Here is a 20,104-nt window from a genome sequence, read left to right on the forward strand (position 1 = left end):
AGTTATTGCTTGTCAATCCATTATGCCAACATGATGTTGATGGTGATGAGAAACTCACATCAATGACTACCAATGAAGAAGAAGAATATCCTGTTTTAATGATACCTGAAAATGAATTAGAGGAGCAAATTGAAACAGATTTAACAGACATAGAAAATCAACCTATTGTATATTTAAGCGGTTACATAGCTTATAGACTGTTGAAGAACGTAGGCTGTCAAATGTGTTCTAATTTGCTGAAACTGGAAGATGTTACAGATCACCCAATGTATAAATTTATAAGCTTGCGGGAGTGGTGGCAAGAAAAGAAATCATTAACGTACCCATCTATCCAGCTGTGTCGTACAATTGAGGAAGCGAAAAACTATTTTGAAAAAAATAGTCATTTATTATATGAAGAAAATGTCGGGCAAATGTTTTGCACACTTTTTGCGGCAAACATTAACATAACCTGGTGGACATGTAAGGAACATGAGGATTTCATGAAAAAACAATTATTTTGGTTTGTGACCAAAATCTTAATTAGAAGACAGTGCCAAATATTAAATTCGGATATTATTAAAACAGAAGAAATTTCTGCGAACGCTGCAAAGATAGCTCAACTAAGAAGCGCTGCAAAATAATATATGTAATTACGAGTATGCAATATCAATTCCACGCGGACGAAGTCGCGGGCAACACCGCGACTTCGTCCGCGTGGAATCTTATCTTCAACATTTTACATCTTTAGTTCCTATAATTTTCATATCCAAGCAATGTTGACATTTTTTAGCAAGTTGTATGAAGTTTTAAGTCAAGTGGATTTTGATGTTGGTTGCTGAAATTACTTTTCTTGTATTCTCATAATAGGTACCTATGCCCTTATACAAAGATTCAAGTTCCGCATTCCGCACTCACAAAATATCTGATCTCCATACAAACTTTCAACCCCTTTTTCACCACCTTAGGGGATGAATTTTCATAAATGCTGAAATGAGTTTTCTTGTATTTTAATTTAAAACGTTTTTACAAAGTTTCAAGTTCCTTGCTTAAAATAAAATTTGCACCCGCAGACAAACTTCCATCCCCTTTTTAACCCCCTTAGGGGTTGAAATTCCAAAAACGTTGCAATCACTTTTTTTTGCATACGGCTATTATGCCTTTCTAAGAAGTTTCAAAACCATTTGTAATGGATTCAAACTTTCAACCCCTTTTTAACCCTGTTAGGGGATGAATTTTACAAAACGCTTAAATTACTTTTCCTGTCTTCTAATAATATCCCTAAATACAAAGATTCAAGTCCAACACTCGAAAAATGTTTGATATCCATACAAACTTTCAACCCCTTTTTCATCACTTTAGAGGTTGAATTTTCAAAAACGCTGAAATTAGTTTTCTTGTATTTAAGTAATATATCTTTTAACGAAGTTTCAAATTCGTAGCTCAAAAGAAAACTTTAACCCCATACAAACTTTACGTTCATAACATAAGCGTATTGTAATAATAAACTATCTGTATCATATCTTTAATATGTTAAATAAAATTATTTTTATATTTTGCTTTTATTTTATTAATCCTAGTGATACTCAAAATTTACTGTTACTATAGTACAGTACAGCAGCATGTACAGTCGCCATCAGATATATCGAAGCGGCCAAAGTGCTCACAAATATCTGAACACGCCTCTATTGTCATGGCGCTAGGTGCGTGTTCAGATATTTTTGAGCACCTCGGCCGCTCCGATATATCTGATGGCGACTGTATCGCACATTTATCGATATCGATAAAGAGTAGGTACGCCAGTAGTGGCAAGCCCTAGTGTTGTTTTTTTTTGTGTTGGCAATATTGACATGTATTTGGTGTGTTGGCACAATGTACGTTCATAATTCGGTTTAAGGCTTGTTCGAAAGTGCCGACTCTTAAAACGTAGTGATTATATGCTCAGTGCTACAACCTGCAAGAAAACAGGAGACCATAGTGAAAAAAATCAGGAGACTACAAAAAAAATCAGTAGATTAAAAAATATACCTTTTTAGGCATTAAAAGTTAAACTTACGTGCAATTGATTAGTAAATAATGGTTTTGTTGCGTTTTTTCTTGCTAACAACACTTATTTCTTTAGCATTTCAAATTTGACAGGGTATTACTGAACTGAATGACGCATGACATCATAAATTTGTAATTTGTTATAATGGTTGGTAAACTTCTGAAAAGAAAAGGAATAATATAGAAAAAATAAAATATAAAAATAGACCCACCAAAATAATCATAAGAAAAAATTGGGTACCTTATTTTGTTTTTTTAAATGTAGGTTTAGTATATTAGTAAAGCGGAATATTAAAACGCATTAAGACATGCCTTGTGTTGTAATGTAAATCTAAGTCTGTCACTGTCACCATCTTAAGATTGTTAGTTGTGTTTTAAATGAAATCAGTTGGTAGTTAGTAGAGTTATTAAAAATTAATTTATGTCTTCCTCGTGCTGACCATCTCCATCTTCATACATATTTTTATTGAATAGTGAGAGCATTTTATTATTTATATTATGGGCAAAGCAGCTACTTTTGTTATATAACCTCTTACTGTGCATGATGCCACATAATGTTTTTGTGTTCAGACAGTTTCTTTGTTTAGTTTTATTCAAGTTTATGGCCGAAAAAACGCGTTCTACTGCTGCACTGGAGTGTGGCAAAACCATCAAGCAGTTCATGAACTTGGACAGAGTGGGAAATGCCTCCTCATCTCCTATCTTTTCCTTTCCAACATTATGCCAAAATTTAGGAATGTCAGTTTCTTCAAAGTTAATACTAGTGGTATTTCTTAACAATCGCCATTGATCATCTAACTCCTGCCATTTTGATGCTTCAACAATGTTAGGGAATTGCATGGCTAATGGTGCCAAAGAATTATATTTTTTTTCTTTTACAATTTTCGGGTCCAGTACTTCTATTAGCTTCAGCACAGGGCTGGTAAACGGAAATCTTTTGTAAATTTGGGTTACCCCTTCTATATAAAAATTCATAATTTTTAATTTCAATGCTTGTATATCATTGTCCGGATAATTGTTTGTATTTAATACTGCCTCTACTTTAGCTCCCATATATATATCCTTTAGCTCTAGAAAATTTGATGGGTTACGGTAGTTGACCGATTCAATATCTGTAGATTCTAAGTAACTAGGCTTTATATAAAATTCCAATATGGTTTTCAAGACTGAAATTATGTTTTTTCTCAGATTGTGTATTTGTACAGTCTCAGACTGCATCAACTTGTTTAAATTGTTAAAGTGAGGCAAAATGAAGTCTAGAAAAAGCAAGTAAAGTTTTATATATGGGTTATTCATATTGTCTAGGATATGACGGGCACTTGCTGAGGAGCCTGCTTGAGATACTGCGTCTATGAAAAACAGCTTGAGGGCATTATATTGTTCGAGAACCCTAGCAACAGCAGCATGTAGCGATAGCCATCTTGTCTGGCTTGGGTGCAGAAGCTTGTGAGGCTTGATTTGTAAAAACGTTTGAAACATTTTTAAGTCACCAATCCTTTTGGGACTACTTTGTATATAGTTATACAAATCTTTGACCAAATCTTCAGCCATTTGTGGCAACTTCGCACACGCATATGAAGCACAAAGTGCAAAAGAGTGGCATATACACTTTAAAATGAATATATTTGGAACTTCATCTTTGAGCAGGGTGCTAACAGAGTGGTTATTTCCCATTAAATTATTGGCACCATCTGACGCAAAACCAATCAAGTTGGTTCTCCAAGGTATAGAGTCCTTATCAAAAGAGTTTACCACATGATTATAAAGATCTATAGCAGATGCCCCTTCAATGGGTATGAGGTCATAAAAGTAGTCGCAAACTTCATTATCAATAGTCAACCTAACCACTAAGCACAAGTGTTTGACAACACCTCTGTCTGTTGACTCATCTATGATGATTGAAAACTTATCTTCTTTCATATTAGCGATTAGCATCTCCTTACTGTATTTGCCCAGAACATTTTTCGCAATATATGTTGCCTTGGTTCGGCTCAGGGAAATATTTTTAACAACATCAGAATCAGGACATATAACTGACAAAAGTTTTGGCAAATGTTCTACAGCTGTAAATGGCAAATTGTGTTCAATTATATAAGAAACTAAATGTATTTCTGCTTCTTTAACTTTTGTTTTTAATGTTGACCCTGAAGTTGATGCAAAAACATCTGTCAATGTTCTCTGGTTGATAAAACTATTTGCATTGTCTGTATGTTTTTTTGTTGATTTGTGTTTTTCAACGTCAGATTTCCCCCCCCGAAGCGACAGAAAAATCGCACCTACACCATTTGCAATGTGCATTCGTGTTACAACTTTCACTCGCAGAAAGCCAACCTTTGTATGACTCAAGATGTAACCACTCATCCTTGAACTTTTGTGAATACTTCTTTTTTTTTGTTGAACTAGCCATCGTGATGAACCTCCACCTTTTAAAGTAAAAACCAATTCATGCCGATTATTACTTATGTATTAGTTCGACCCAAACACACTCAACACACAAAAACGAATTGGTCCGCAAAACAAACGAATTGACTTACCCCTTTTCTGCTATAAACTTTGAATTCAAAAAATATATCTTTTACTGCAAGAAGACTTTTTAACTTTTTACAGTTCTTACCGAAACTCGAAAGACTCACGGATTCGTAACGTAAGAGAGCGCGGCAAAGCGATAAAATAGACAAGAAAAACTTGAAACGAAAAAGTGAAGTGACAGTGACAGTTGACTTGACTACTATAGTGACAGTGACAGCTTAAAAAGCGAGCGAAAATACAGTGGACAGATAACAAACTGTCAAACAAAAATGAAATGTCTAATAAATCCATCTTCACCAACCTAACAAAAGTAATAATAAATAAGTAAAAAATATTTTTGTTTACCAAGTTCGGTAAGAATCCCTAAAAATCAGGAGATTTTACACCATTCTCCAAACAAAGCAGTAGATCAGGGCCCAGTTTTATAAAGTTACAAGTTACAGGTTACAAGAGTACAGGCTACAGGCACCTGTAATGCACTGTGTACGGCTACAGGTGTTTTATAAATACACATAGATAATTACAGTTGTAAAGCACCACGGTCAATCTCGATTACATGTGAAATTTACAGGTGCGAAGGACATCACTATTTAAAAAAAATGTCTGTCATAGAATTCATAGATACTCTGTACTCTACTAAATGCTGTGTTATTGTTTGCTGTTAAGTATTGGAAAAATGGCCTGAAATGAAGGAGAAATCGAGTGGTTGAGAGCGGTGTTTGATGCCAAGGATATACTTTTCGGGCCGTTTTCAGATTCAGATTAAGTTAGATTTAATGAAATATTTACCTAATAAGTAAATAAGTACTGTTTCACATTACAATGTATCGTTTCGGTAGTGGCTCAAAGATAAGTACCCTGTGTATCGAAAATTATGAATAGTACACTTTACCATAATGTGAATGCACTATACTTAAATAAAGAGACGAATGCTAATAAATCAACGACAAATATCGGCACCAATCCCTTTCCGTTTCCTAGTAGATAAAATAAAACGAATCATCAATAAAATCAATCTCAAACATATTGCCACTTCATTTCCTATTTACTATATATTTCAGATACATTAACAAAAACTGATAAGGTCAGTGCATGGAAAAGTATGCATGCCCTGGCGCAATCTTTGGCGTTAGTGCCTAACAATAAAGAGTACAGTTTAAAATCTCTCAGAAAACGAATAACTTTAATTAAACTTAAGAATTACGAGCAAAAGAGCGAATCAGACACACTACAAGTAGCTGCTGTTGTGCTGTTACAGGACTCAAGACGTATGTCAGTTTTTGTTACAAGTTTACCAATCTACACTTGTAATTTACAATATTTTTATAAAACGCTTGTTCGATTATGAGTTTAAAACTATTAATCTCCCATATTTTCGTCTATGGTTGAGCTACAGGCACTTGTACCTGTAACCTGTAAAATTGTAACACGGTACTTTTATAAAACGCAAATTGTAAAAAACGGAGGAAGTGTTGCCAGTAAACGCCTGTAAACTTGTAACTTGTAACTTTATAAAACTGGGCCCTGGAGACAATGCTAAAAATCAGGTAATCTCCTGATAAATCAGGAGAGTTTGCAGCACTGACACTGACACAACACAACCAAAACTGAATGTAATTGAATGAATGAATGAACGAGTGCAAAGGGGTCGTCCATTAATTACATCTAGAGATGGGTAACTACCCGGGTAAATACCCAAGAGCGGGTATTTACCCGGTATATACCCGATATTTACCTACCCGCGGGTAAATACGCGGGTATTTTCGTTTTTCTTCTAAATTTGATGTGTTTTATGGTATGTGAGTGTAAATAAGGTTAATTTAAGTATTTTTTATAATGTTACATTAAATGTATGTTCAAACTAATTACGAAAAGATTGATATGAGGTGAAGTTCGATTTTAACATATCAATCCAATTATAAAAATCGTGTAAAATCATTCCCTGGCTTTAGGAAATGTTTTAAAACGCTTTTGATATACATAAGAAAGATGAAAATAAAGACTACTTATGAATGATAATAAAAAAAAAATGTGCAGTATCACAACTTGGGAAGCTCATAAGTCAAATAGTTTTAGGCCAAAAATATATATAACTCGGTTTATATCTCCAATTTAACACAAATCGACATGTGCAACAAGAAATGAATCTACCCGTCCATTTGGGTAGATACGGGTAAATACCGGGTAGATGGGTATTTACCGGGTATTTACCTGGGTGGGTAAATTGGGTAAATACCCGCGACCCATCTCTAATTACATCACACGTTTAGGGGGAGGGAGGGGTCAAGAAAATATGACATATTGTGACATGGGGGAGGGGGGAGACAGAAACTTTGTGGCGTCACTTTAACTTCATCAGTAACCAAAAATTTATTTAAATTCTTTTATTCGCTGTACATTTAATAACAAGTTTTTAAAACGATAATCGTTTTTATTCGTTTAATTTTCTTTCCTAAGCAGTTTTGGGTTATAAAATTACTAATATTTATATCGTCAAAATGTTTTTGATAAAATATTAATAATACTTAGGTACTTACTTAACCCGATTTGGCGATTTCGTAGAAAAAATGTGACGTCACACTAGGGGGGGAGGGGTTTGCCAAATGTGACAAGGAGGGGGGGAGGGGTCAAAAAACCTAGAAATTCGTGTGACGTAATTAATGGATGACCCCAAAGATGTCGCAGAACCATAGATGGTAGGATCCTATAGACGAGCTATACTATACACGTGCATCCGTGAGGTAACATACGCAATGCGAATGCGACACTATGATTGGTCAAGTTTATTTGATGACAAGTGCAAGCGAAACAGCGCTATGCAACGTCCCGCTCCCATCTGTCAATCCGCATGGAACCCGATTGAAAATTCCAAGGGCCCAACCTTTTCTGTTCTCTTTCACGACGCAGCAACTAGTATCATTTCTCTCTCCTCGCTCTTTTAAAATGCCATTTGTCAAAAAAGGACAACCATACTGTTGACAAGGTGGACTTCAAATCAAGTGTTGCCTTTCTTGATGCGCCCAGGCTGTGTATGTGTGCGTAAAAGCGTATATGTGTGCTCTTTTAGGGATGTGAAAAGTCGATTTTAATCATGTTATATATCGATAAACGCTACACAGCGGAACGAAATAGCGATTAATTGAAGCTTCAATATCTTCGTTAAACATAAACATAATTGAAATGCTAATGGATAATGAATATATTATAATATAATAATATAATTCAATTATTGCGGAACACATATTTTAGGAGGTATTTATGTATTTTAATTAAATATCTGAACTTTCCCTTGGTTCCCTGCTGGGGCGTGACTATAAAATTGTGATCTGATAACCACAATAAAGAATAAAAGCGTTTTTGGTCATTTTAGGTATCGTTAAGCCTTTGAAGTAAAATTAAAATTGCAAGAAATGTCGATAGTTTATCGATATGACTTTATCGACATGGCTACAGCAACGTGGGCCTCATTGTTAATCGTACACTAAACAAAAGTGGCAACAGTGACAGCTCGCTGAGACACCGTCTATATATATATTATGTCTATGGAAAATTCAGTGCGTGTGCGGCGATAATGACTTTAATTTTGACAACCCTAAATAGCCGAAAGGGATAGCATGATTCATGCTTGAATTGCTATCAAACTTCGATTTTGTAGGAAGTGTCCTTTCTGTACGGCAGGGCAGTACTATTATTTATTATGTGCAAGGACAAACAATAATAGCGCTTTCTCTGCTACTACTACTGAAAGATACATAAGACTATTCCTTTCGGTCATTTCCCCCCACCCCTCATGACTGATCCATATCTACTACTAGATTAGATTAATAGGAAAAGTTTTATAAGACTTTTCAATAAATTAGTTATAAGGAATTTAAAAGTCGGCTATAAATACCAGTGCTTTATTTAATTTTTATTAAATACTTAAAACATATCAACTTATAGTAAAAATATTTAAATGGTTTTCTTAGATTAACTTACATATTTTATTTTTTATTTATGAAACATCCAAAAGGGTGTGCTTTTTCCCCTATTAGCCTCCTAAGCAAAGCTCCTAAGGCCATCATAACCATGTTTCCTTTACTATTTATTTCAAATTCAATTGCCAATTTTCTTATATGATGGCCTTATTGGGTTAAATCACATAATACAAAGCATTGAGAGACTATACCTAGGCAAATTCCATCCAATTACAACATTCATCTATTAACGTTGTATTTCTTACGTTATGAAATCAAATGAACTGCATGTTGATAACGATTACAAATTGTCACAAGGTAAACATTAGCTTATTGGTTGTTTTGTGTAGTACTCGGCTGTTCTTGAGCCATTTTGTAAGCATTCTCTAGTGTGTCAGTAACAATTTTCATATCATTTTCAATGCTGCGGGCCCAGTTCTCTACATCACCGATCTCTTTTAGTGCACTACTGAAGTTCTCAACCAATGCCAACCACTGTTGAGTCTGTTTTGAGAAATTAATGGCTCCTTGATGTAATAATTTTGCTTCGGCATCCAGCTTCTTTTGGTTTAAATAAGCTTGAGCAACACTGAAACCAAATATAAAGGTTACTTTCTTTGTAGGTATGGGGGGAACTGAAATAATGTAGAAATATAATAATATTTCAGTGGAAAATGCATCCAATATTCAGATGGCGGACAAACCTGGAGAACAGTGATCTTAATTTTTCTTTGAGGCCTAATATGGAGTATATGCTAATTAGCCTTTAGGAAATAAGCTCAATAGATGCCTTACCAAAGGAACATCTTGCCATCAAAATTTACAAAACAAGGGAAAGTATTACTATTAAACCTGGCGGTCTAGTATAAGTTGTGTTCTCGTGCATGAGTCCATACTTGTAGTCGTGCTTGATGTATGGAGTAGCGCGCGAGAATGCAACTCATGCTAGACCGTCTGATCTCCTCTGGCAGTAGAATTAGCTAAACTATGAAGAATAAACTCTGGCTGGCTTCTAAATGTCAATAAACTGTTTCATAAATACATAATATGGAATGGAAGATTCAGTTATTCACAATTGATGAAGATGGAATGCAAGATTAAAACTAAGTACTAATAAAAATAAAGCTTCTCACCCAACATTGAGATGATCAACTAAAGCTTGTGTTAGATCATTAGCTGCAGCTATGCATTCCTTGCGTTTTTGTTCTGAAATATTAGATTGAAGTGTTTAATGTAAGTTACTGATTGAGACTTCAAAATAAACAAAAACCGGACAAATGCGAGTCGGACTCGCCCACCGAGGGTTCCGTTCTTTTCAGTAATTTTTGTAAATACATCATCTGTGATCAATTTCAACCGTTTAGCTATCACGGTTCATCAGATACAACCTGGTGACAGACAGACGGACAGGGGAGTCTTAGTAATAGGGTCCAGTTTTCTTCGGATTCTTTGGGTACGGAACCCTAAAAACATGAAACAAGCCACTTTTGTTTACCTTGTATGACTCTCTTCGCTGCTTGTTTTGTTTGATGTTCTTTAATTAGCGAGGACAACATGATTCTGTTTATACGTATTCAGTATCGCATTCCTGTCAGAAATTGGATCTAAGTGTACGTGGTGTTCACTCTGAAGAAGAGAAGAGAATGAGAATTAAACTGCAATGCAAGATATACAGAAAAGTGAGAAAAGCAAAGCATAAGCAATAGAGATTTTAGATTTTATGACGTGACATTGACATCTGACGTTGACATTTGGGATACGTTTAGAAATATTGTGTGTTACAAAAACTATAACAGACGGGCGTACCTGACTTTGGTCCGGTCAGCATATATCTTTCTCGGTCTCACTTATAGTAGCGCCCTTGATGGACGTACGGCAGATCCTTCCACACGATCGTACGGGCCTTGCACCGGACCGCGGTCGGTACGCCCGTCTGTTGTAGCTTTTGCAGTACATTGAGAGTACATTTGATGGTGCTAGCACGGTGCTAGTCTACTTTACCCTTACTTTACCGCCATAGGTCGGGATTAAGGACAATTACGTGTCTATGTCAAAAATTTAAAGGCCATTGTACCACAGAATAAATAATAGTACTACCGTACAGAAAGGAAACTTCCTACAAAACCGAAGTTTGACAGCGGTTCAGGGTCGAATCATGCTATCCCTTTTTAATACATGACACTATCCCTTTCGGCTATTTAGGGTTGTCAAAATTCAAGTGATTATCTTATCTGTGGTCGTGCACGCAAAAGGAAGTCAAGTGGTGCCAACCCTAAAAATTGCTCGGAGCAATGCTGAGCCGAGCGGAGCCGAGTTTGGCCGAAGTCAGGAGATTCGCACCCCTGATTGTACTGTAAAACGTTGTACAATAAACGTGCGAAAAGACAATTCGCAACTCGTGTTGATTTAAAACACTCCCTTCGGTCGTGTTTCAATTTATCGCCACTCGTTGCGAATTTCCTAATTTTCGCACTTGTACTTATCGTAATGTAGGTACTATTACAGGTGTGAACACTGAAAAGGGTATCTGCACATTGCTCAATTTGGCTTGCCATTTTTTCGTTCATCCCTCCGCCCTCGACATTGGACATGAATTTAACATTTCTTTCACTGAGTCTGTAAAACAATAGAACTAGCGTCCAGACCACCCTGTGTATTTCTATAGTGGGATTGGCGAGCCAATGTCCTTGAATTTCATTTTTGAGACTATGTCAATAGGCACAATAGGGTATTTATCTGTATTTAAAATAAATTATTTCACACCATGGATGAAATAGAGCACCAGATAATTATTAGTATATATAACAGTTATTTTTAAATATAATTTCTATTTAATACATCGGATAGAAGTATAAAAAGTAGGCGAGTTGTCCGTGACCCGTGACGTGATTTTAGCGCCCTTCTGTGACAGCGCTTGGGTGCCACTGCGGGGTTTAAATAAATACATAAATAAATAAATAAAAATACTACTCGCATTAACCTACCTGATAAATTAAATACAACGTTCAAATGCGTATGATAAGATTGATAAGAAGCTAAAATCTTTCCTATCTACCGTTGCTACTTGTGTTAATAAATTACTGAGTAACTTGAGTAACTTAAGATATACCTACGCTAAGCTAAGGTAGTTTCGCCACACGCTACCTGCCAATAGATAGATATGGCCAAGCAGCCGGCCTAGCCAAGATTACAATCGCTATCGCTTCGACAACGAAAAGCATTATGTCTCTCTATCACTCTTCCATATTAGCGTGACAGTGACAGTTGCGTTTCGATCGCTACGAAGCGTAAGCGATTAGCATCTTGGCTACGCGGCCTGAACAGCTAGGTACTTACCTATCAAGTTTACAGCAAAGAGCATATAATCACTACGTACAGTACTTAAACACTGATGCGGGGGTATAATAGGTTGAGCCTGAACCGAGCTCGGACCGATATCACGATAATTACACACGCTCCTGCTAACGATATAAAACGTATGAACTGAAAGTCCTGAAAATGTGTATTTCTCAATCTAGCGATTAAAACAACGTTGCGTTTTTTTAAATATACCACGTAGGTAGGAAACAAACATAAGGCCCGCCTGATGTTAAGCAGTCATCGTGAGCGTCAGCGGTCTATGAACGCCTGCCCATAATATGCCTTTAAAACCTATACCTACACTTCTGTTTTGAAGAATCTCATAATATAGTCCCTCGACAAAACCTCAACAGCGGTCATTCCACTACATTTAGAGTGAACAACAACATGCGCTCACGAGCATAGTGCCACAGACACAGGTTTTCTGTGGCCACAGAATAATAGTACTACCGTACAGAAAGGAAACTTCCTACAAAACCGAAGTTTGACAGCGGTTCAGGGACCAATCATGCTGTCCTTTTCTAATGTATGGCACTATCCCTATCGGCTATTTAGGGTTGTCAAAATTCAAGTCATTTTATTATCTGTGGTCGTGCACGCAAAGGGACTTCAAGTAGTTCAAGATGTGTCAACCCTAATAATTGCTCGGCTCGGAGCAATGCTGAGCCGAATGGAGCCGAGAATGCCCGAAGGCAGGAGTGTCTCCCCACTGCTCCGACTAAAAGAGTCTAGGAAGGTACTTCTATTCTAATCCGAATCGCGTGTTCATTTCATTCGTTAATCTATCTGCCCGCACAGTAGAGTATAGATAGCTGACCCAGATGACCACTGTCGTTGCCACCCTTAGCAACACGATTGCATTGCATTAATTATTGTTCCTTAATGGATGGACGTATCGATTTTCGCTTATCGCTTACACGCTGCGCGGGCTGCGATTAACATTGGAGAAAGATTTTTCAAGCTTATTACGTTCGTTTTATTTACCTAAGACCTTATTTTTTTCATCTGTGTTTACAATGATTTGTTTCGAACGATCTAAATAATTCCAGAGATTATAGTTCGTTTTTTTTAGCATTAGAAAGAACTTCGCAGAAGTAAGCTTGTGGTTCCAAATCCGGCACTTTTAGCGGTAACAATTTGAAGTAAATTATATGTATTGACCATGCTACATTAGATAATTCAATAATTATTAACAATTAAAGAGCCTGATAAAAACTGCACGCTTACTTCTGTGGAGTTCTTTCTAATGCTAAAAAAAACGAACTATAATCATTATTAATTAATAATTTATAAATTCGTTAAACAAATTCATCAAGTGTACAATATGTATGTGTATGCGAATTCAGCACTATTGTCTCTGTTGTATTACTGCAAAATAGTTATTATAAGTATTATTAACCCCTTGTAATACACATTCCATTGCTTATATATTTGTGCAGACCGATCCATTTGGGTACCTAATATTGAACACCTACTTCTACATATGGGGTAATACCTCATAATCACATCCATTTCTATCTATCAAGCTAATTTTCGAAATTATCCGAATACACCTTAACTTGATTGTTAAAAAAGAATAAAAAAATACAATCATATTTATTACTTTAATATAAAAATTAAATTTACAAATTTAAACATTGCTTTGGTAAAATTTAGCATAATATAACAAATAGAATAATTTATATTCAAATACAAACTAGGTACTTAGCCTTAGAACTCCAACTTTAAGCTTTAAATACTTGAAAAAAAAAAAAACTCAGCAAAACTTTTTTAAATCGTAATATGCTCCAAGTATGTATAATATTATTATTATTTATATTAATGATGTTTCATGAGATCAAATATTAGAGTTGGGAGAAGTTTTGAAAACAAATACCTACGTGTCATAATTTTAACGCCAAGTTGGAGTCGAAATTGGGACACTTCATTCCAAATTCAAAAAGAAAATTAAAAAACCGCGGATATTTACCTACGTACCAAGATTTCAAACAGCGCTAAAGTAAAATACCTATACCTAAACTTAGATCAATTCAATAGATATACTCTGGCATGCCATGCTAATGTAGGCGCGAATGTTCGATCTCCCATACCTATTTCGCGCCTTTTTCTACTAGGTAAGTTGGCTTGCCAGAGTAAGATGTGAGTAGGTTATGTTACAAATAATATATAGGTATTAAACAACAAAAAATCTTCCAAATAGGGTTTTCAGAAAACCAAAAGTCGGAATAAATATTATTTTAGATACAAAATATAGATTCTTTGGAATTGATGTCCCAGTGGTAACGTTTTTTAACCACATTTGATTTTCTCTCCTCTCTCCGTGTTGCTGACGGCGCCAAGTTTTTCCTTCAACTTCTCCGTGAATTCAGGGTCGTCCCAGCCCCAGAGTTGGTGGCTACCGTCTCCAGTGCGTTGCGATCGCTGTTTCACTATCTCCGGTGTGACACTCTTCAAATCGTATGCTTGTCCAATCTGAAAAGTCACAAAGGTTCTTTTTACAAAATGTATATATAAGTGCTTACCTCTCCGATTATGTAAAACGCGTTCTCGGAATACTAAGGATTTCACAAGTTCTATAGGATAAAGGCTCCTCTTCACGTTGGGCCAACGCCAACGCCAACGAGGGACGCAGCCATGCGGTAGAATGAGATAGCAATATCACTTGCTCCCTCTAACGCATAAATGCGTCCCTCGTTGGCGTTGGCGTTGGCCCAACGTGAAGAGGAGCCTTAACATTTTGTACAGAGCACAAATTAGTCATGTTATATGCTAGTAGCATTGAAGGAGAGTTACATTTTGTATTATTTTTGCTTGTCAATTCGAAGTATATTCGAAGCATCAATAATTCTGTGCATGATTGAAAAAAAATCAGAGAATTGAATACAATTCAAATAGTACGAGTATCCTAGAACTTCAGGCGTTACGTGCTAGGAATAGATGGTCGTCAGTAGAAATAGGCGCGAAATTTAAATTTTGAAACGATATTCCTTCGCGCCTACATCTTTCAAATTTGCCGCCTTTTTCTACTGACAAGATCTGCTTGACCATCATATTATGAGCTAATCATGTACAGCGCATCTTGGCCCCAAAAGTACAGTCGACGTCAAAGATATGTTTACACTTTTCGCCTTATGACAAAGGAGTAAGGTGCAAAAGTGTAAACATAATATCTTTGACGTCGACTGTACCTAATCAGTTTGAGAGGTAACGCCCATTCGCGTTAAAGTGTATGTATTATAAAATTGAACATACCTTAGCCATAGCTTCAATGAACACGATGGTCGGAGTGAGCATGTTGTAGAGAGGCAGCTCCGTTGCGCGGTAGTCCCATGGGAAGGTGTGGTGGTAGTTGTGGAAACCTTCAACGCACACCATCCATACGGCTAGATTTTCACGAGGGTTGAGTGATCTGGAAAGGTAAGTTTTTTAATACTCGTTAATTTCGGCGGAAAATTGTCAATTTACGAACCCGTTGGGTTCTAATGCCGAGCAAAATCTTTCTCAATTTACTACCACTCTAAAAAAACCGAGATCACAGAGTAAATATACTAGGGATCTAGCTACTTTTAGCTATTCCTTTAAAAAGGAGTCTCAAGTGCAGATGAGGTCTGCTGTGTCTCACTTTGGAGTCGTGTTTTCTCTTTCCCTTTCTGACTGAATTAGGTATATAGGTCATTCGTTTCACGTCAGAAATAATATTAGATCACACATAATGAACACGATAAACATGGAAAACTAAATAACTATGGTGCATAAGTATGAGTACAGTCACCTGCAATGATATGTTACACAACGAAGGCCGCAAAAATATCTGACACGATCTTATTTGTATAGCCATAAGAGCGTGTCACATATTTTTGTGGCCTTCGCAGAGTAACATAATATTGCAGGTGATTGTACCTAGCCATAACTTATAACAAAACTAATACTCAATCTATTGACAATTATCATCGTTGTGTGTCAGCTCGATTAATATTCAATTGTATGCTGGATTAATTACGTAGTTAGTGTAAGTAAATGTATTGAATTATGCAGTAATTCAAACAGTTGAAGTGTGCTTCAGTTTATAGGACATCCGTAGGACTTTGGCAATTAGCATACATTAACATCCAATTTAGTCATTGTCTATAATGTCTAAATTAGATGTTAATGTATCACTTTCTTTTGTTTTTGTGGAATGGTATCGTATGGTAATATAATTGACTCTCTAATGTCAACATAATTTAGCCAGGGCGAAAGTTTTCCACAGAACATCATTAATGCAAGATATATAGTACGTCCATTCATTACCTACGTGAAATAAGTCTAAAAATGATTTTAAGCAACCTCTGTATATATATAACTTACGTGACAAAACAAATCCGATAAACTTTACTATTCCATATATCAAGTATTAAAGTTATTCAACGTCGAGCTGGGGTCGAAAAGTGCTCGAGTGGAGACCACGGACTACCAAGCGCAGCGTAGGACGTCCACCCACAAGGTGGACAGACGACTTTGTTAAGGTCGCCGGAAGACGCTGGATGCGGGTCGCTTCCAACCGGCACGTATGGAGGTCCAAGGGGGAGGCCTATGTTCAGCAGTGGACGTCTTATGGCTGAGATTATGATGATGATGAACGTCTAGCTTGAGCACGGTCGTAGCATCTGTACTGTATAAGATCGAGTATGTTATATCTCCTGAAATAGTGCGGTGGGGAAAAGTAGAAGGGTGGGGAAAAGTCTTCCTTTATGTCCCGGTGTTCAAAAGTTCCCCAGTAGTTAGTCAAACAAAGCATAGGTTTGCTATCTTCTTAGAGGTAAATTGTAACTCCGTTTAAGGTTTTTGTGGGGCTAGATGGAGTTATACTTAAGTCTTATAATATTTTCTGGGTGAGGTGGGCAAGGGGACATGTTCGCCCCGAAATTCAACGCTTGTGAGTTGTCAACTATATTTTTTCCGATTTTGAATACATTGAGAAGGTAATTAAGAATAAAACTGACTTGTCATAAGGCCTGTAGCCGAAGACGTGAGCGAAGCTGTTGACGCTCCACACGACGTTAATGCCGCAGGTGTACCGCAGAATAGTGGGGATCAGGAAGGCATTCAGCCACGTCTCGTTCCAGCAGTACACGGGGATTACTGTGGGCAGCACGAAGCAGAGGAGAGGCATCAGCTTCATGTAATGTCTGGGAACAAACAGTATAATGAAACGAAAATAGTAATGTAATCTTATTGAACTAATAATCTTACCAAAGTATAAAACGTTCATTCTAATACCTAATCATCGGCTCGTGGTAATATGTGAATTTGTGAAAAGTCATTATTTCTATATAAAAATATCTGATGTAACTCAATCCAATCTACCACCGCAATTTTGAGTTTCACCACATAATCAGTTGGAACACTTGGGACCCATAAATAATATAGTACCGGCACTCATCACGAAACATTTAAGAGAAAATTTGGAGTATTTTTGATATTTCACTGGTATCTGTAAAAATTTACGGCTTTGCGGTTTATAAGTTGTTCCTTTCATCTGTTTTTAATGTGATTAATGCTTTCATTATCTTATGTTATCTTTATACTGCAATTAGATTACAAATTAAAATACGGACACTAGAACAGTACCTATGACGCCTTTCTTTTAAAAAAGACCGCCTTTCTTTTAAATTTAAGGTGAATTGAAAAAAAAGGTGAAGTTGAAATTGAAGTTGAAGGACCTAGTTATGGGGTATTAAAAACAAACTGTGCTCACTTTCTCTGCCACATGACGACAGGATCCGCGTAAAGGTCACTAAGGTCGATGCGCTTGCCTCCCTCGATGACCTCCGGGCTCTTCTTGACGCAGAGCCATCCCATGTGGGAGAAGAAGAGGCCGCGCTCGGCGTTGTGCGGGTCGGCGTCTGTGTCCGCGTACTTGTGGTGAGTGCGGTGGTCGCGCGCCCATTCGAAGATGCAGTCCTGTCGAGTGATAAAGATAGAACATGGTCTCCAATGGCCATACGAGTATCTCACCCGGACACCACGTTTAGTTGCGCAACCAAGCGGACATCAGACCTGCTAGCATGGGTTGCGTTCTCGCGCGCGACTCCATACATCTAGCGCGACTTCACTCGCGCGCTAGAACCAACTCATGCTAGACCGTCTGGTGAAATAGCCTTCCACAGAGCTGTATACATTTTGTTAGTGGCCCGGTGAGATATGGCGCTAAGAATAAGACGGTGAAGGTATTAGATAATGGATAGGACTTGGATATGATCAGACATGGCTCATTACGGGAAACAAGAGTACTTATTAATAAAACTATTGGTTGAAGAGTTAGGAGGTTCAAACTCAATGATGAGACAACGTGACTGTGTGATTGGAACAAAACAGTCAAAACACCCAATTCTGTAATGACTAGTACTTATTCAGTCATTATGACTTAATTTTACCTGGAATCCCATGGTCTGCCACAACATCAGAACGATCCGGAGAGGGGTTTTAGCTTTGAAGCTTCGGTGAGTCCAAAGGCGATGGGATCCAGCACCGATGCCGATGGCGCACATCAGGTGGACTGCGAATGCTGCAACAAAAAAGGTACCCAATGCAAACTGAAATTTGGTGGACTTATAAAATGCGTCCTTAACACTATAGCAATAAGAATGTTATTACTAGAATATGTTCAAAAAGCTATCAGAAAGTTTGAACTGAGTGACCGGTTCTATCACAAATAGCGGAAATGTGAGTACGGTGACGCCTCAGTCTAATAACTAATCCTAGAGCTTATTGAGGCACCTGCCGCGATAGCAGAGGACGCTGGTTCGGTTCCAGTCTGAGGCACTGGAGGCCTTTGTTACTTTTTCTTTGTATGTATGTACCATTTGTGTCAGCTTATTGAATTTATTTGTAGAACGCCTAAATATTAGTTAAAATCCGGGGCTTCCGAGAAATATTCCACAAAACTTACCAAAGACATTGGTCTGCCATTTCGCTGACGTGAACACCAGATACAATCCGTACAGAGAAGCGATGTGTAGATACAGGAACCAAACGATGTTGCCCCACACATACTCGTGCTTTTTCGGCGTCGCCTTCTTTAAAACGGAGACATCTTTGTCCAAGCCTAAGTCAGCGGTCTGAGTATCGGACTCGAACACGACCCCGCTGGGAATCGGGCCTACTTGGGGCGGCATATCTGCAGATAGAAATATAACAAATGTAGGAAATAGTTAATAATAGTTTTTCTACTTTTAAGATAAATAGCACAGATAAAACGTTTCTTAATAAACTAATTTTACGGTATCTTAAGGTATACTAGCCAATTTCATAACAATAAAAAATAAAATAAAATAACAGCGACATGTTTTATTATATTTTTATCATGGAGAGCCTTAGGTCTCCTATTTAGGCACTAACACTGCAGAGCATCGCTCATGCATCTACGATAAGATGTACCTACCTACTGTAAGATTTTGTCACAGTCTTTTAAAGTCAATTAATGTAAAATACTTTTAATTACTTATGCAGCAGCCTCATTTTGCAGCACTTCGCAATGTATAGGTATAGTTCATTTTTTTTAGCATTAGAAAGAACTCCACAGAAGCAAGCGTGCAGTTTTTATCAGGCTCTTTAATTGTTAATAATTATTGAATTATCTAATGAAGCATGGTCAATACATATAAATTATTTCAAATTATTACCGCTAATGAATATACTGATTTATATGCTGAAGTAAATTTGATGAAAAAAAATGATATTGTTCCCACACAAAAGAGAGACACGTTTCCTAATTAAAAATATATTGCGACTCCGACGGCATATCAATAATTCAATTTTTTTTTTATTAAATCATGAAAGGGAGACAAAAACAGTGCACAGTTTAACGAACCAGTAGGCACGATCCGTATACTCCGTGAGTTTGACGACCGCGGTGCTTGTTATTCTATGAAATACTAATGATCCCGCATTTTCGACCTCTATTTATATACAACCACAAACAATAGTAATCAACCCAATATTTAAATTACAATAGGTCACCTTTTGTATTTTATAAGGGAGGTACAAATTACAATACAATTGTTAGCTATGCCTACCACAGATTTTATATTAATTACTATAAGTGATCGGTAAAAATGGTTTAATTTCATGGCAGCGTTATTGAGTTAAAAGAATCTGTAAAGTAAAATTTAGCTGAATTTATTAATTTTTTATTTATTTTATTTATTTAGTTATTTATTATACTAGAAGTTACAACTTTATTGTTACATACA

At 36.8% G+C, this 20,104-nt stretch overlaps 2 protein-coding genes across 2 annotated transcripts; both read right to left on the bottom strand.

Moving 5' to 3' along the window:
* Positions 1-8,439: 8,439 nt before the first annotated feature.
* On the bottom strand, positions 8,440-10,211 carry LOC134669785 (biogenesis of lysosome-related organelles complex 1 subunit 1). The gene is made up of 3 exons (XM_063527412.1): positions 10,006-10,211; positions 9,644-9,716; positions 8,440-9,099 (listed from the first exon to the last, which is right to left on the bottom strand). Exons 1-3 carry the CDS (start codon positions 10,064-10,066, stop codon positions 8,841-8,843), a joined length of 393 nt encoding a protein of 130 aa, XP_063383482.1. The 5' UTR covers positions 10,067-10,211; the 3' UTR covers positions 8,440-8,840.
* A 3,907-nt stretch (positions 10,212-14,118) lies between these two features.
* Positions 14,119-19,794, bottom strand: LOC134669786 (acyl-CoA Delta-9 desaturase-like). The gene is made up of 7 exons (XM_063527413.1): positions 19,723-19,794; positions 18,802-19,029; positions 18,287-18,417; positions 17,608-17,813; positions 16,853-17,038; positions 15,123-15,279; positions 14,119-14,342 (listed from the first exon to the last, which is right to left on the bottom strand). Exons 2-7 carry the CDS (start codon positions 19,025-19,027, stop codon positions 14,160-14,162), a joined length of 1,089 nt encoding a protein of 362 aa, XP_063383483.1. The 5' UTR covers positions 19,028-19,029; positions 19,723-19,794; the 3' UTR covers positions 14,119-14,159.
* Positions 19,795-20,104: the final 310 nt, after the last annotated feature.

The sequence above is a fragment of the Cydia fagiglandana genome, chromosome 13 (genome assembly GCF_963556715.1).
Source record: "Cydia fagiglandana chromosome 13, ilCydFagi1.1, whole genome shotgun sequence".
In the NCBI taxonomy this organism is placed as follows: domain Eukaryota; kingdom Metazoa; phylum Arthropoda; class Insecta; order Lepidoptera; family Tortricidae; genus Cydia; species Cydia fagiglandana.

Coding starts and splice junctions, on each gene's coding strand:
- LOC134669786 (XM_063527413.1), bottom strand. CDS start 19,027: ATGCCGCCCCAAGTAGGCCCGATTCCCAGCGGGGTCGTGTTCGAGTCC. Junction 17,039..17,607: donor GTCGTCATGTGGCAGAGAAA/GTGAGCACAGTT, acceptor GTTTGTTCCCAG/ACATTACATGAAGCTGATGC. Junction 15,280..16,852: donor GGCTACAGGCCTTATGACAA/GTCAGTTTTATT, acceptor TTACCTTTCCAG/ATCACTCAACCCTCGTGAAA.
- LOC134669785 (XM_063527412.1), bottom strand. CDS start 10,066: ATGTTGTCCTCGCTAATTAAAGAACATCAAACAAAACAAGCAGCGAAG. Junction 9,717..10,005: donor AGCGAAGAGAGTCATACAAG/GTAAACAAAAGT, acceptor CTAATATTTCAG/AACAAAAACGCAAGGAATGC. Junction 9,100..9,643: donor GTTGATCATCTCAATGTTGG/GTGAGAAGCTTT, acceptor ATTTGGTTTCAG/TGTTGCTCAAGCTTATTTAA.